This window comes from Passer montanus, unplaced genomic scaffold (assembly GCF_014805655.1).
Source record: "Passer montanus isolate IOZ18808 unplaced genomic scaffold, ASM1480565v1 scaffold52, whole genome shotgun sequence".
In the NCBI taxonomy this organism is placed as follows: Eukaryota; Metazoa; Chordata; class Aves; order Passeriformes; family Passeridae; genus Passer; species Passer montanus.
The window spans coordinates 3,262,963-3,281,213 of NW_024370152.1; the positions used below are offsets into that span (position 1 = coordinate 3,262,963).

At 40.9% G+C, this 18,251-nt stretch overlaps 1 protein-coding gene across 1 annotated transcript; it reads left to right on the top strand.

The window, feature by feature from the left end:
* Positions 1-1,424: 1,424 nt before the first annotated feature.
* On the top strand, positions 1,425-16,966 carry ISOC1 (isochorismatase domain containing 1). The gene is made up of 5 exons (XM_039724113.1): positions 1,425-1,810; positions 11,224-11,343; positions 11,530-11,733; positions 12,115-12,231; positions 15,485-16,966. The coding sequence occupies exons 1-5, from the start codon at positions 1,511-1,513 to the stop codon at positions 15,629-15,631; spliced, it is 888 nt and encodes a 295-aa protein (XP_039580047.1). The 5' UTR covers positions 1,425-1,510; the 3' UTR covers positions 15,632-16,966.
* The last annotated feature ends 1,285 nt before the right edge of the window (positions 16,967-18,251 follow it).

Below are 18,251 nucleotides of genomic sequence, written 5' to 3' on the forward strand. Positions count from 1 at the left end.
TAAATCAAATCATATCAACAGTGTTATTTTCCAGTGACAAAAAACCCCAACAAACCAGTAAAAACATAATACTGTCATTTAACATTAAATGTTCAATTTTCTGATATCAGTAAAGCCTGAGAACAATTTGCATAGAATCATAGAATGTCCTGTGTTGGAAGGGACCTTAAAGGTCACCTAGCTCCAATCCCCCTGCTTTGAACAGGGCGACACCTTCCACTAGACCAGGTTGCTCAGAGCTCCATCCAGCCTGGCCTTGAACACTTCCAGGGATTGGGTATCCATAGTCTCTCTGTTTAGCCTCTTCCAGTGCCCAGTTTGTCTCGGCATCCTGTTCCAGTGCCTCAGTAAAGAGTAGCTTCCTCATACCTAATCTAAACCTACTCTCTTCCAGTTTGAAGTCACTCCCCTTCGACCTGTTATGACATGCCCTTGTAAAAAAGTCCTTCTCCATCTTTCTTGTAGGCTTCCTTCAGGGACTGGAGGGCTGCAATCAGGTCACCCTGAAGTCTTCTCCAGGCTGAACAATCCCAAATCTCTTCGTCTTTCCTCATAGGAGAGGTGCTCCATCCTTCTAATCAACTCTGTGCCACGCAAACATGCATTAACCTTAATGGTGCATTGGCACCGTGCATGAAAACATCCACTTGTTTTTAACAGAGAATATTTTCTTTCTATGCGAGGATCACATTACTCAGATCTTTCCCCCAAGCACATTTTAATGTAACAGAAACTCTGGTAATTATGGCAAAAATAGGGGCAACAATTTCAGCTGTCAGTCATGCCTGTAGAAAAAAATAAATATGGTAGAGAGCATGAAGCTACGAAGGAAAAAAATACGCGTTCTATCCTGCTCACTTCCCCTCATCCGTGGATGGAGCTGGAAGCTCGGAGCCGCGGCTCGGGCACCGCCCGCTCCTCAAAAACGGGCAGTTCCGAAGGAAGACTCGTAGAGAACTCAGCTACCAGTGCCCCACAGAGATCTGGGCTGCATCACCCTCCAAAGCAACCGGGCATGTTTCAGGCTCTAACAACAGGTTTCCTTCCCCGCTTCCACGGGACGCGGCCGTGCCGTCCCCGCCGTGGCTGGGCCCGGCGTCCGCCCGGGCTCCGCGCCCGCCCTGCCCCGCGCACCCCGGGCGGGCTCTGCCCCGGGCCCGCCGGGGTCGCACAGCGGCCGTGTCCCTTTGCCTCTCTCCGTCCGGACGAGGGCGAGTGCGCCCCTGTGGGGCTGCTCTTCTCACCGTCCGCCTAAGCAGGGAAGGCGGCATGCCCCCGCCCGAGACACCCCGAGTCCGCCCGACGAAGGCACCCCAGCAGCGCTCTCAGCCCCGTGGGGCTGCGGGGCAGGGCCGAGCCCCATGGCGGGGAGGAGGAGCAGGAGCAGCCGCAGCTGGGATTGGGGCCCGCCGGCACCGCCCGGCCGGTCGGGGGGGAGGAGGCGGCGGGAGGAGGAGCGGCAGCGCGGACCGCAGCGAGCTGGCGGGGCTCGGCGCGGCGGTCCCTGAAGATGGCGGCGGCGGAGCCCGGCGCTGCTCCGGGCAGCGGGAGCTGCGCGCCGGCGGGCGGCGGCTCCGTGCCCGTCCTTTTCTGCTTCTCGGTTTTCGCGCGGCCCTCCAGCGTGCCCCACGGCGCCGGCTACGAGCTGCTGATCCAGAAGTTCCTCAGCCTGTACGGGGACCAGATAGACATGCACCGTAAGTTCGTGGTGCAGATCTTCGCCGAGGAGTGGAGCCAGTACATCGACCTGCCGAAGGGCTTCCTGGTCAACGAGCGCTGCAAGGTGCGCCTGGTCCCGCTGCAGATCCAGGTGAGAGCCGGAGGCGCGGCAGCGCCGGCCGCCACAGGTGCGTGTGAGGGCGGGCAGCCCGTCCCGTCCTGCCGCGGCTGGCCCCGGCCCCTTCCGGGAGAAGTGCGGGATCCTGGAGCTGGCTGGGACCGTGGGCGCAGCTCCGCAGCTCGCGCTCTCTTGTCTCTCCGTGGAAACTTTTTGTTTTCCAAGCCGGGGAGGCAGGTGCGCTTTGCGCCACGCGCGTGTGGTAACCGGGCTTTGCCTTCGGCTAGCCAGAACTTACTTGGCGTCCTGGGTGGGAAGACAAGTCAGGTCGCTGAAGTAATCAATGCTCTCCGTGAAATCAGGCGGCTGGCTGGTGCTACCCGGCCTTAGGCGGAGGTAGTGCTGCGAGGTCGAAACTGAAAGAGTGCCCAGTAAAGTGGGCTCTGCCAGAGCTAGGTATCTTGGCTTGTAGTTCATCAGGACCTCTGTATCCCTCTTTGCCTCTTTCTGATATGCAGGTTTATAGCTTGGTAGTTTTGTAGCCACAAACTAGAAAGCCAGACTGCCAGATAGATGCAGTTACAGGTGCTTTCCTATGAAGATACTTTTATGCCCACGAGAGATTGGTGTAAGTTGTGCTGTAATACTTCCACTGAAAACACATTGCTTCTTCCTTTCTCCAGTGTCTGAGGATTCAAATTAAAAAAACCCCGCAAACCAAAACAGACCCCAGGATTAAACCCCACATCATTGCTGTTTTCATTCAGAATATTTTAAAAAAATGGTAATAAGAAAATTTTAGTTTGCCTAGCCGACATTTCATTGGAAAGGTGTTATCATAAGAGCTGAAACATTTCTTGTCTTCTTTTAATGTTTTCAGAAATGTCTAATTAATCCTGTTCGTAAACTCTGCTTTATCATAGTGTCATGTATGCATAAACTCTCGAGGTGGTCTGTTTGCTTACACTGCAGATTAAGGATGCCTTTGGCGTCTTTTGTTTTATTCTTAACTTTATGTATGGAAAGAATGGTTAAGAAGAACAAACTAGTTTAATAAATTATTAACACTCATCATATACACTCATCATATTCAGTTTAACACTTTTCTGTTTCTATGTTGTAAACAGAATTTATGGGGGCCCAATCAGAAAAACTGGAAAGGAACAGTCTTTCCAGCTTGCAAAAAGAGTTGGTATAGGTGTTAATTAAAGCAAGGGTGTTAAAAACAGAATTTGGGTATTCTGGGCATATAACAGTGTTTCAGGTCAAAATATGGTTCTCATTTTTGCATGCAGATCACTACTCTGCAAAGACTCCCTTGCAGATGCCTTCTGCACTGAAACTGTAAATGCAGCTCAAGCATTTGTAGCAGGACATATGTCTTGGAATAAAGGTCAGTATTGAGACAAGGATACATCACTCCCAGGGTGCAAATGCGCCAGACAGTTTTGACTGCAGGAATTCAGGATGAACCAATATTTTGTATATTATTGCATATTTGATTGCCTACTTACACCAATACTGTTGCAGTTCTGTTGCAGCTGTTGATATGAAAAGGATGGTATTTGTGGGTTATTCCTTGATATGTTTCAGCAGCTGTGAATGAGCTGAAGATGTCTCAAATGAGACATCACAATGATGTCAGTCAGCTTGCCTTAAGCCAGAGACAGGTGCTCGGAGATCACTTGTTTGAGAAACATTTGGTATGATACAGACACAGCTGAGCTTTTTAAGACCTTTAGGACTTAGTGATGGGAATATTATACTTTCTGTGTATTCATTCAGGCATTGCCACTATTATATGCCCTTTTTTCCTTCCCTCCCACTTTTCATCCCTCCCTCCCTCTGTGATGTTTTATCTGCAGTTACACACAACATTGATTTGTCAACTCTGTGTGTGGCATAGTCAGTGGAATCACTATTTTGGATGTATATTTCAAGAGGGACAACTTTTGCTCGTTGATGTGATTAGACTTTCATATTTAGAAAGACATTTCTGGTTTAAAATTAAAATTCAGAGATGCTAGCAGCTGTATTGCTAGACAATAATTTCAGTGTTTTTATATGCATGTTTATGAGGTATGTGTATGCATTTAGTTGGAGGTAGGATTTTAACCTTTAAGGCAGCTAGTGCCCATAATCTCTGGTATGTTGTCCTTCCGTTTTGATTCCTATGCAGGCCTGTCATAGAAGGATGCCTTTTGGTATAATAGCTCGCAAAATGTCAGCATCAAATGATGTTTGACTGGGCTGTTTCAATTTCTTGTCCCTGCAGCTGAGGGTGGCACTAATCTCATGGTGGAATTACCATATGCTGCCACTGGAAAGCCACTCCATGAACTCAGTTCAAAGCTTGATCTGTACAGAGACATTTGCTCTTTCGTTGTTTTATGCCTTTGTACCATCCTCATAGGTGTACATTTGTTTGGTGTGGGTGTCCTGACACAAAACAATTACTTAAGCTTTTGATGGCCCTGCAGTGTTAGGTGGGCTGGTAGAACATCACTGCACTGTGATGTTCTGCCTGGCTGCTACTCCTCAACTCGAATCTCCTCAACCACAGACGTGCAGTGGAAGCCGATGTTTCCTCAGGCCTCTCTCAAATGGAGGGACTGCATCTGCTTTTCATAAATTTTAAGTCTTATAAAAGTATTTTAACAGGAGACTGTAATATTTGTAGTTTGGGTGAGGAATGCAGGACCACTTTAATCGCCTCTATATACAGTTAAATAGTGCTACAAAAGTATTTTCCTTGTAGCTGCCTTTGGAAAAGAAAAGTAAGGAAAAAGACTTCACTGATATCCAAAGACAGCTATGTGCACATTACAGCTGCGTAATAGAGGAGTTCAGGCAGCTTTCAAATACATAGCCAAGAAAGACTATTTCACTGTTACTGTCATAACTTCAAGGTGACTTCTCCTCAGGAGGCCTTGTGCTCTGTATTTACAAACTGATACCTTGAGATACTGAAGCTAAAAGGGTAAAATTATTGCTGAAACCATTGCATAGGGCACATCTATTTGAGGACAGTTTTTTTGAGACAGATTGGTGTTTTAGGCTTATCTGTCTTGAAAAAAATGGCTTGCAGAATGATACTAAACTTTTGCTGAATGATAAGGTAAATAAAACATAACAACACACAGATTTTGCTCTTATTGCACATACCTGATATTGCTGGAATACTCTGGAGCTAGAACTAACTCAGGAACCCAAGTCCATTTTCTGAAGACCAGGAAAAGCCAAAGCATAAATTGGAGGGATATTATTTTGGGGTTTTAGGGTGAAATTATAAATTTTGATAAATTAGTACATTCCTAAATAAATAAGTTTTTTGAAAAGCAGCATGTGGGACCATAAAAAAGGGGGGGAAAAGGGCTGAAAACACTGAAAGAGGATTTTTTCCTCAAATTCAGACTCCTTATTTGTTTATCTTTACTCTGCAACAAGCATTTTAGTAATTTTAAATTTTGCTGAAGACTTTTGTACTACATTAGTTATATGTACATCATGTGTTTTTTTAAAACTAAATCTGTCATTTTAAAATGCTGAATTACAGCGCATTAAAAGGCTGCACATTGGCTTAGCATAAGATAAATATTTATGTTTCTAAATTGAAACACTTGTAACCTATTTTTCTCTTGAAATTCATCAAACTGAATTTATTCAGTTTTTTTACATCTGAAATATAGGCAGCAAAGTACAAGTGAATCTTACCAATTTCTTTAAGAAATACAGAAGAAAAGGTGGTAGTCTCTTTTATGCCATTCTTGAAATACCAAGGTTGCAACATCCCCCAGTCTGCCCTTTTGGTACGTAACTTTGACATGAGATTTATGACATCACTAGTGATGTTAAATGGGGTTATTTCTCTGCTCGAAGTTTCTTGTAAATTACAAATACTGTGAGGAAGTTTCATTTTGTATGTCTCATAATTTCCTGGACTTTGGACAGGTAAAGGACAGATAAAAAGCCAGTATATGTGAATATTTTTGTAAAGCTGAACCTATAATTATCGTACTTCATCGCAATCACACTTTGTCTGATTAATAATAATAATAATCAGCAGAGATGATACATAGCTGTGAAAAAATCACCTCTCCTTTTCCTCCTAGGTCTTTTCTAGAGTAGGATTTAAAGCTGTATGTAACTTGTGACAGCATACCTTTAAATCCTGGTCTGGACAAGGTCCTAGAGATGACTTCTTTAGCTGGGTAAAAGAGCTGCATCAGGTTACTTGACCATTTGATGTACCTATTCTGGTTGTGCTGTGGGTAACCTTCAGCTGGAGGACAGAAAATCCTAAGGGAAATGAAGTGCAACAAGTGGAAATGCTTATGTACTGTTGAGGGGAACTTCAGGTCATTAGGGTTTTGATGGGTTTTTTTAATTTTTATTTTGAGTTCAGGTTGTTTAATGTTATTGTGGTTGTGTTATATGCAGGGTGGATTCTGGCAGATACTGTGTGGCTGCAGTGGCTCACAATCCTTGCCCAGCCTGCCCCTTTCTGCAGTGAAATCAAACAGGTGTTGATGTGCCAGCAGAGGTTTGATGTATAGGTGTAGTTTTGCCCTCACCCCAGCTCTTTGGGATGTTGCACTGGGGTGGTCTGTGTGATTTTCACTGCCTGGAGCTGTGGGCGTGTCACAGCATTCTTGTAGAAGGGGAGAATGGCATTGAAAGCGAGTAGTAGGATTTACATGGCACACTAAAGAACTAGTAAACTAAACCTTTCCTTTATACATAGCAATATGTGAATTTATTTATGAACTGTGTTAGCTACTATTTATGAAACTTAATTTTAAACTAGTTTCTGCTGCACTTTGCACATCTGGTCTTCCATGTAACACCAGCAAGTGTTGACTCTTTGATCTTAGCATCTCTTTCTCCCGGTTTCCCCTTCTTCTGCCACAATTCAGATTGCAAGTTAATCAGAAATAAATAAGAAAATCAATATATGAATTGTTTGTGTTAGACTTTGTAAAAGCTTTTATTTAGCAAATATACAGTCGACACAACTTTATTTTAGAGAGCTGCTGGTATGAATCTGAAGGCATAAATTAAATCGTATGAAATCAATGTGACAATAAAGAAATGCAGATATAGTGCTTTTGCTCCAGCTCCCTGTGCTTTTTGACATAAACATATGAGATTCATTGGAAGTCTATAATAAGGATACTCTCTGGCTGGAAAGACAGTTTTCTTCTGCACTTCACTGTCAAATCAGAATAAAATTGAATTGTGCTCTATAAAATGGCTTCCAAATCAACTGTTTTGAATTAGGACAATTCCATTGTCCTTGTCCTTGATGACGCTTAGGGCAAATACTGTTTTTGCAGAAGATCCTAGGCTGGAAGGAGCTGCAAGCATCTGAAAAAGCAGACTTCAGGTATTTCAGGACAAGCTGGAAAAACAGGGTGCAATAAGATGCATTTAAAAATGGAAGTAGCAATGGAAATAATCACATGGCACAAACAGAAGATGAGGGAGAGTTCAGGGGATGATTTATGGGTCTAAAATGCACCTCAGGAGTCTAAGTATCATCCATTATGAAAAGAGCAAATACTGTACTGGAAAGTACGAAATAAACAGGGCCTGGAAGGGCTGTGAATTGGCTGATACTTGAGGCCCTGCTAGAGCAGTGAAGTAGTATGGGCAGAGAAATACTGTTGTGATAGTAGTACTGAGTGCCTCTCATTCCAGACTGCAATTTGAAAACTACCCCAGGGAGGACCAGGAAAACAATTTGTAGGAAGAAATACTAAAAGCATTAGATACATTTTAGAATAAGGAGGGGGAGAGGAAGGCCTAAAGGGAGACCTAAAGGTCTGATTCTTGAGGTCTGGTAATAAGTTTTGCAAGGAGGATGGTAATGCTCTTGTGTTTCAAATTCACTGTGGATTTAACTGGAAGGAACACTCATAAATGTGAGGGATGAGAAAACACTGAAAGGTAAAGGTAACAGAGCTGTTACCTGGGATGGGTTTTATAGGAGCTCTGTCTCTGATGGGTCAGACCATGTGGTTTTCTTTGAAGAATATTGGTGTTTGTTTGATCCTTCTGTAGGGGCAGATTGTGCAGCTTCTTGAAGACTTTCCAACGCTATTCACATTTGTTCCTCTGCTAAGGGTGGTAGTGCCATTTGCTGCACTGGCAGAGGAAGGTGCATGTCAAAGCAGTAGATTAACTTCACATCAGTCACTCTATAGTCCATGATGGTTTGTGGTTCAGACAGATATTAAAAAATTACAGAATTACAGAATCAGTTAGACTGGAAAAGACCTCTGAGATCAAGTCCAGCCTATGACTGAACCCTGCCTTGCCAATTAGATCATGGCACCAAGTGCTACCTCCAGCCTTTCCTTCAACACCTTCAGTGACAGCGACTCCACCACCTCCTGGGGCAGCCCATTCTAGTATCTAATCTCCCTTCCTGTGAAGAAATCCTTCCTAATGTCCAACCTAAACCTCCTCTGGTGCAGCTGTTAAAATGATGGAAAGATTTAAAGGAGAAAATAATAGTCTTTGCTTGTCATATAAATGCTAAGACAAAATGACACATTATGAGTAGGAACCACACTTACAGATATTGTTTATTCCAGTTATTCTATTTTTATTGCTGAGCAGTGGGAAAGTAAAATGTCATGATTGACTTCTGTGATGGTAGTAAGTCCCAGAGCTGGAATGGGTCACAGTACATGTTCCCTATGGTGTTGAATTGTATATTAATACTGCCTGCCAATTGTTTTTTTCATTGTTCAAGCAAATGGTATGGTATGATGGATGATATTCAGGAACAAGGTGGTTATTTAATTTTATGTCCAATCTTTCTTGGTCCCAGACCTCATTCATTACCTGGTGTAGAGTTGCAGAAGTGTTACTTGGGAAAAGTATCTAGAGGCTGCCTTCCTTAACCCCTTGATCAAATCAGCTGCTGCATTGCTGAATACTGAAAATCTCCTAGGATTGGAAATCTCACATCTGTAGTAAATTTTTTTTCAGTGCAGCTGTATCTTCCTGGTGAAAAAGATTTCCCTAATGCCTGTTGTGATGCTGTTCTGACTTCCTGTGGTATCAGTGAGCCCAGTGTTACATAATCTGCACCATGGTTGTTACTGCATTTGCCTCTGTAACTGCTTGTATTAATAGTGTTGCTGTTTGGCTCATAAGGACTGGAGGAACCATGCTTATGACTGGTTTCTGCTTTGGTAGTAGTGGTGTAATGAATCTGAGAATTGAGGGAATTTAGCATATGCAATTGTTAGCATACAAGTAATTTTCCCAACAGTTTGAACAGGCCATTGCATATGTTTAAGCATTGCCATTATTAAGCATGGCCTTGGGAATTGAGATCAGCAGCATTTTACTCTGGAGACATGTGGTGAATCAGTGAAAGTTTTGGAACTAATATTTATCGATTCCCAATTCCTTTGTGGTGAGTTGACCTTGGCTGGACACCAGGTGCCCACCAAACTGCTCCATCACTTGTCCTCAGTAGGACAGAGGGGAGAAAGCATGAGAAAGAAGCTTGTGCATCAAGATAAGGACAGGGAGGAATCACTTGTCAATTACCATCAAAAACAAAACAGACTTGGGGAAATCAGTTTGATGTAGTGCTAATCAATAACCAAGTAGAATAATCAGAAATAAGAGCAAATGTAAAAACACATCTTCCCTAACCCTTCCTTCTTCCCAAGTCTAGCTCTACTTCCAACTTCTCTACCTCCTGCCTTCAAGCAGCACAGAGGGATGGGGTATGGGGTTTGTGGTCAGGTCATAAAACTTCACCTCTCCCACTCATTCTTTTCACACTCTTCCCCTGCTCCAGAGTGGGGTCCCTCCTGTGGGAGATAGTATGACATGAACTTCCCAAATGCGCATCCGTCCCACAGGCTGCATTCCTTCCCAAATGTTCTCCAGCATGGGCTCCGCTCTAGAGAGTAACAGGTCCTGCTAGGAGCCTGCTTCATTGTGGCCCTTCAGAGTCACAGCCTTCTTTAAGGTGTATTGCAGGCCTCCTTCAAGGCTCTGCTGTGGGGTCCTCCATGGACTGCAGGTGGATTTCTGTTCCACTGTGGAAGCCCATGGGCTGCAGGGGCACAGCTGTCTCACCATGGTCTGCACCAGAGGCCGCAGGGGAATCTCTGCTCCAGCACTTCGGCCATCTCTTGCACCTTCTTCTGCCCTGCCCTTGGTGTCTGCAGGGCTGTTTCTCCCACATATTCTCACCCTCCTCTTACAGCTGCTGTTGGACAGTGGGTTTTTTACCCTTTCTTAAATATGTTAGCATAGAGTTGTCACCAGCATCACTGATATAACAGATCTGTCTTGGATTCAGCGGCATTAGCATTCTCTTGACATGAGGCTTTTTCTGGCATCTTACAAAAGCCGCCCCTACAGCCTCCCCTCACTACCAAAACCTTGTCACATTAACCCATCTGCACTCTTCCGAAATGCATTCTTTTACAGATTTGGTAATTTTGTTTCAGTTTAAAACATTACAACCTCAGATTCCAGAAAATGAAGTGTATAAAATTAATGGGTACTTCCCAGAAGCTCTTTATTCAATTCGATTTATCTGTCTGCTGAAAAGCTCCTGAATGGATGTAATTTCTCTTGAGTTGCCTTACAACTAAATGATAGTATGTAGCTCTTTTCTTTCCCTGTAGCTTCTGTCTGAAGCCCTATGCTTTGGGCTTCAGGTAGTGCAAGTAATTTATTTATACAAATACGAAGCACTCTTTCTAAGTGTAAGAAAATTAAGCATTTGGTTTATTTTTCTTATCCCCTCTCTTCTACCCCTCATGGTACCTTGTATGCGAGAAGCTCTAGGAGATTACTTTTGTCATTTAGATGTATTCAGTTTGGTTTCTAATATTTACAGTCTTCTCTACTTTCATTCTAGCCTTTGGACTTTTATTAGACTTGTGATAAAAGAGTCATAGACAAGCCAAATTGACTACACAATGAAGTAGTGAAAATATATGTACATACAATATTTGAAAGCAAGTGGAAGCCTGAATTTTTTAAAGTTTAATTTATCTTGAGTTTATTTCAGTTCCAATAATTGTGGATTTAAAAATGAATTTGCAGAATGTAATTTTGCTTTTGGTATTTTTTCTTTTTTTTTTTGCTATGATTTAGGCGGTGTGTTCCTCTGTCCCCTTCAGAGTGAGAAATATTGACGTACCTTTATGTTGACTTGGGCTTCCCACCTAATAAAATCTTGATTACATATTGATGATTATACCGTATTGTTCAGTATCAGCTATTTGTTTTAATTCAGAAACATACTAAAATCAGGCTTGAAAAGCTTATCTCCTATTTTGACCCAAAGTAACATAAATCCATAATCTAGCAGATGTATTGCAAACTCTTCCTCATTCTGCTGCGTTTATGAAAGGATGTCCACTGCCATGGAAAACATTACCTTTATTTCTTTTTTTCAGATTACTACTTTGGGCAACCTGACACCCTCAAGCACTGTTTTTTTCTGCTGTGACATGCAAGAGCGATTCCGGCCTGCCATCAAATACTTTGGTGATATCATCAGCGTGGGCCAACGACTGGTATGTTCGCTTTTTTTTTCTTGTAGTGAGTTTTGATCACTCACTGTAAACTGTTATTTTACATACAGTATAACAATTACTTAGTGTTTATTACTTAGTGTTAGGTAATAACAATGTCTTTGTTATTATTGTTCTTTTATTTTTTTTTCTTTATTTTTAAATGTTTTCCTCTCTGACGTCTTACAGCTCCAAGGTGCACGGCTCTTGGGAATTCCAGTTATTGTCACTGAACAATATCCCAAAGGTCTTGGCAGCACTGTGCAAGAAATTGATTTAACAGGAGCTAAACTTGTGCTTTCCAAGACAAAATTTTCAATGGTGTTGCCAGAAGTTGAAGCAGCATTAGCAGAGATCCCTGGCGTCCGGAGTATTGTCCTCTTTGGAGTAGAAGTAGGTGCCTTGCCATTCTGATACTGGTTTATGATAATGTCTATTGGCCCTCAAAGGGGGCATCACTTTGTGTAATTAAAAAAATCAACTCAATTTATATTACTTAGAGCTTAGATATCCTCTACAGAGTAAATTATTTTTGTATTGTCTTTAATGTTATCTCATAAAAGAATTTCCAGTGAGGTACTTGTAAACTACAGGCACTTGTCTCAATCTTAACTGGCATTTAAAATGCATATTGAGTTCCCCTGTACTGCCAGGGGTAGAAAAATATGTATTTGAACTCGAATTAATTATGAGCTCTAATTTGTGGTTGTGTTACTTTCATTTCATAATAATGGTTTGTTGGTGTCTTTTCTGCCCTTGATTTCTCCCCTGTAGACTCATGTCTGTATCCAGCAAACAGCATTGGAATTAATTGGCAGAGGTCTGGAAGTTCATATTGTAGCTGATGCCACCTCATCAAGAAGTATGATGGACAGAATGTTTGCTCTTGAAGTAAGTTTCTTAGTCAGGGCTTTCTTCACCTTGCTTGGTATGTTAAGTTCTCTGCTTATTGTAAGCTAACAAGGAATTTCTATGGATAAAGCAGTGGATAAAAGTTGATTTGGGAAAAGTTGGGTACTCTGATTCTTAAAATAGCATTGAAAATGGAGAAGAAATACTGGCTTTTAAAAAATCTCCTTAAATTATGATCTAATATGCATAATCCAGTTTGGAATGTTTGGAATTTAAAAGTGATTGTTCCATGCAATATAGATTACTCTGTATAAACATTAGTATTTTAGCATTTCCCTTTATGCAGTGTTATCTCTACAGCAGAGTAAAAGTGCTATAAAGCTTCTGGCTTTGTTGTCCCAAAGAGTATTTATTCAGGTGTTGAAATTCTTGAAGTGGAATGAAATGCAGTAGTATGTGATCCTTTTCAAATCCCTTTGTACCTCTGTCCCTCTTTCTGCTTTTCCTCATCAGTGCAAATTAAAGCTTAATCGCAGGACCCTGATTATAGTAAAGATTCCCCTCCCCCCTGCTTTTAGGAGCTTAGGCAAACTAAATGTTGAGAAAGTGGAGATAAATGTAACAAGAAGATTTAAAAGTGCGTACAACTATGTCATAGCAAATTCATGCAAATGATTTTTTGATGGTGTACTCCTAACTTGCCTACAGGCATCACTGTTGAAAGTCAAAACCCGATACATACATTAAGTATTGCAATTTTTTGCCTCAGGCTCTAATAATTATTTGAAGTCGAAACTAATGATAACCACAGCATGTTATGCTTTCTCATAGATTTTGAGAAGACTTAATTTCTTAAAGGCTAAAGAGAAATCCCCAGCATACAGTGACTGATGAAACCCGTGACTTTGATTAAGTGGAAACCTAATGTCAACTGTCACATAGAGCATAGGGACACACACAGAGTACAGGAGTGACTGAAGTCATGGGCTCCCAAATCAATGTGGTGCAGCAGCAGTAGGAGACAAAACAGATACAGAAAACCTGAAATCTGTTGGCTTTATTGTGTATGTTTTTGTACATTTATTACTTGAAATGTGTCTGTAAGCATAGAAGTTGGGCCAATGTAGAAAAGATTAAAACAGTGACTACCTAGCTTTGCTTTACTTTCTAGGCGAAAAGGTATTGATCTTAGAAGTGTGATTGCTAGCAAAAGCTGTAAATTTTTCAATTTTAGGTAACTTTTTGGACACCTTTGCAATGCTTTTTTTTTCCCATCACATAGCATGTGTTTTGATTGTGCTGGTGATTAATATAAAAATATTTGGGTGGGTGTACTAGGAAGTGCAATTTGACTTAATTGATAACGAAAGCTTTCATGTCTGCTTGGATAACAGGTTGTCTCCACTTCTGTTGTGTGCTTAAAAATGACAGCAGGCAACACTTCTAGTTACAAAAAACCTCAGAAACCAAAAAAATCTCGAAATTTTCATTGATGAAATAACTCTGCCCAAAAGTTAAGGTTGTGACTATTCTGAATCTCTGCCCTGTCTGATGAAGATGTCTTATGCCAGTGCTTGGTCTCAGATTTAGACAGCTTAGTCTGCTCCTGTTGGTTTTCTTTTCTGTTGTCTTTTTTACTTGTTTCTGCAGTGTGGATGCAAAATACTGTCAATACTTTCCTTCTCAAAGACTCTCTTCTAAGAAAACTTGTGATTTCCTTGGAAATCATCCCATATACTTAGCAAATGCATCTCTTGTTTTCTGCTAATCTAAAATCTATAAAAATAATATCTAGTCCTAGAAAAGGTATAAGGCAATGCCAGCTTCTTCTGAGATGTTATTGTGTGTTTTGCTTTTAAAGAGAATATGTTTTCTCTTTTCAATCAACAATTCACAGACAGAAATGATTGTTTAAGGGTCTAGATTTTTTTTCTCATCCATGCTAGTTAAAACCATTTGTATTCTTGGAGAGGCTCATGTTGAAAACATTGCCATAATATTTCATAATAATTTTTCTATTTTTCTTCTTTTTTGTAAGCGGGTGAAATTTAACAAATATGGTTGTGTGGAGTAGGAGTGCTGAGGAGGTAGTTACTGTGTTTCAGCGTAAGAATATTGCGAGGCTTGTTGCTGTAATGGCAAGTGGGAGCTCTTGAATTCAGTAAATCCAGTGTTGTTAGTTTGTTGTTATGTAGGCTGTAGTTACATATACTTTACTGGTTGGTCCCTTAAAGTTAGCAACTTCTGCCCAGTTGCTTTGTAATTGAAGAGCTAGAAAGTTTGGAGCTTCTCTTTTCTTTAATGATGACAGTTGAAACCTGTATGTACATATGTCTATTCTCTGCCTCTTGCCCTCCCTTAGCGCTTTCAGGATCCCATTAGATTTGGTGGAGCATGCAGCTGAGTAGAGGATGAGGGAGGGAAAGCTGACTCTATGAAGAGCTTTACTGCCAAAGCATTTGTATGATGGCTGGGAAGATGGTGGGGGACATGGGTTGATCAGCCTTTGCTGGAGATAACTTTGTTATGTAAGCAACAACCACAGTTTTAAAAATACAGTAACTTTACAATAAGTGCTGTGCCTTGGGCTACATGGAGCCCAAGCCCTGTTGAGTTGCACACTTAAAAGATCTTGCAGACCTCTTTTGGTTTTGCTTTCTCTGCAGCGATACATTTTATCGTGTAGCCTGTGAGAACTGACTCTGGAGTTGACTGTCTGTAATGAAACATCATTTAAAAAGAGCTTCTGTTGTGCCAATATGATTTATAATGTCTGTAGAAGGGATTTTCCCTCTTTCTCCAGAGATTATTGCTACTGGTGCACTCTGTAGTCCAAAAGATGAAGTAGTCATACATAACAAGAACTGAAAAAGAAATTGTTATAATATCTTGCTTAATGCTGCTAGGTTGGACCTTGCTATTTTATTTTTTTCCCCAGGCCTTTCATCTGCATGAGAGTGAAGAAAGCTGTCGTCTGGGTTATGCAAGGGGAAAGGGTTGTTATTAAGATCTGTGGGGCTGCTGCCTATTAAATCTGACTTGGGGAAGGAATCTAGTTCAAGTAGAAAGCCTTATTTGTAATCCAGGGCACCCTTTTGCCATAGCAAAGTCTAAACCCTGTCAGTTTTTCATCCTAGCTTTATAAATTATACCACTAGGAAATGCTAGAATGGAATTGGCAGTACTTTTGTTAATAGAAGATGTTTTTAAAATTTGTCTGTTCTTTCAAAATTCATTCATTCGCATTTGCAAATATATTACATGATTTTCTCTCTGCTCTTTTATTTTTCAGCGTCTTGCACGTACTGGAATTATAGTTACCACTAGTGAAGCGATATTGCTGCAGCTGGTAGCTGATAAAGAACATCCGAAATTCAAAGAAATTCAAAATCTCATTAAGGCAAGTGCCCCTGAGTCAGGGCTCCTTTCCAAAGTTTAAAGCAGGCATGGAGGAAGCAGATCTCACTGTCCTCTTTCAGGGGAAGGAAAGCTATAAACGCACATGTACATGTTCTTTCGCTCAAAGTTTGGTAGGAGTGTAAAAATAAAAATTGAACATGCTTGTGCTTGCCTTAGCAAAATTGCCTAGTTATATGTCTGGGTGCCAGTGTGTTCTGTTTAGTTACAGCTGTCAGAAGTTTTGGGTATCGCAGGACCCTTTTGTTGTCAAATTTCTTCATTAAAAAAAAAAATCAACAGAGGTGCCTGCTAGTCCATACTATACACTGATTGTAACAGCTCAAAAAAATGCATATTTCTGTGACACCCCTTGATTGTGTGCTTTCAATTGTTCTGTGATGTCCTATTTTACTTTTGTATTAATAGAAGATAATTACTTATTGGATAAATATGATGTGATACACTTTAATATTCTATATAAATGAAGTATTTTATTAGGGCATAAATTAAAACTGAGTAAGATATATGACCTATATGTGTGCTTTTGTTCTCTAGGATAAAATTTAAGCACTTTGCTTCATAGATAAGACACATAAATCAAGCAGAGCTGATGTTTGGTTGCCCTAGGTAGCTGAAGTCTGCATCATGACTTTTGATTATATGAAATGGACTGCTCTAGGCTGTACTTTCCTTAAGTGTATACAAACAGAAGACTGTTGTGTAATGAGTTCTTTATAAACAACTGGTGTAAACTCCTCCAGAACTTGCGAATATTACCAAAGCTTTCAATTGGAAATGCTGAGGATGTTTAATAATGAAAACTTTCAGGTTCATGTGCTAAATCTGCTAATATGTTTAAATTTATTTTGCTTTGTTTTACACCCAGTTTAGTTAGATTGATTAATTCTATCCAATTTACTCAAGAGGGCTCTGAAAGAAGGTTTAGCTTCTCTCAGTTTTTGTGCTTTTTTTATGGTCTGTAGTTGGGTGGAGTTTGAATAGAATGTGGTCTAAAAATGTTCTTCAGAAAAATAGCATCTTTAACATAATGATATATATTTTTTCTATCTAGAACTAATCTTTTAACATGTGATTATTCATAAAGGCACTTCCTTCATGTTCTAGGGGATTAACTATGTTGTATAAAGTTTACAGTGTGCCTGAGACATTTATTTTTTTTAAAGAGTACTAAAAGATGTCATACTAACCACTGATCTTTTTGGTAGAAAAGCTATTAAAATACATGTATTGTTTTAATTTGCTTATTTTCCCCACCAGACGGCTCTAAATGAATTGTTTCATAAATAAAAATAATTTCAGTTGTTTCATATAACTTTGTCTGTTCAAAAGAAATAAAAAGTTAACATTTGCTGTCTCTCTTTCGCTTGTGATATTTATTGTAGAGCAAATCCTGAAAGCTGTGTTTGCCATGGACCTTATTCTAGTTTGTACAGCTGTGGAAGTTCTATGGATGTCATGGGAATTTTGTGTAAAGATCAAGGGTGGATAATGTTGAATGATTCTGGTCTTCAGCATCTAGTTATAGTGTTATTTAACACTGTGGAATATGAGGAATAAACATTATGCTTCAAGCTGGAGGCTGGAATGCTAGTTGGGTTAAGAATGCTTGCTATTATCACTGACCTACTTTTAACCTTCTTTCCTGGTATATTAATTGTGTTTCTTAGCAGTACAAAGCTCACTTATATAAATCAACAGCTATGCACAAAAATACTATAAATTTCTTATTAAATAATGGGCTGTCCTGGTTCAGGGCAAATTTGGGAGATAACCCCCAAAGGAGCTCCTCTACAAAAGCAGATTCAATTGCCCCTCCCCCCAAGCGGTTTGGGAGAAAATATCTCCTTGGAGAAAAAAGTGGAAAGAAACCTGTTCATTAAACAATAGAACCCCAACAGTATTAAACAATAAAACCTCTTGCTGCTCCAAAAGAGATGACAAGCTCAGAACAGTCCCTCCCGGGCTGCACTCGGCTCACTCGGTCCCTGATCCGGCCCTGCCGTGCTGCAAACGCCGCGGCCCAGGCCCGGCCCGGCGGCCACAGGTGGAGCTGCCGCTGCTCTCTGGGTGTTCAGGCCAGAGCAGGCTTGAACAGGTGCAAGAAAAAGAAAAACCACAGTCCAGGGAACTTCTTTGCCTCAGCTAGCTAAAACTAACTAAAAGCAAAAAAGAGCTCTGTCCTGCTGTCTGTCCATCCGCAGACAACACAGTCCAGGAGTGGGAATGTGGAGGAGTGAGTGCAGTCTGAAAACAAACTGTGCACTTCTTCCCTCCCCTCTTCACTGTCTGGAAGAGAGTCTTAAAGGTGTAAAACTTATTATTCAGTATAAACAGAACAAGATGATTGGGGATAAAAGCATCATATAGTCAACCCAGGACAGGGTTTATTGCCATCCTTAACATTATGTGGTGATGGTACCAAGAGAAAGTAATTGAAGGAAAAACTGTAGCATTTTTTCTGACGTTTATTTCTGAAACCACATCAGTTGCCTCAAAAACAAATGCATTGGTTTCTAAGAGGTAATGGTATTGTTACTAAAGTTTTACCACTTCCATAGAAAAGCAAGTTGAAGGACAGATGTCACATTTTCCTTTACGTTACTCTTTTGTGACAAGGGGAGTCATTGGGTAACAAGATG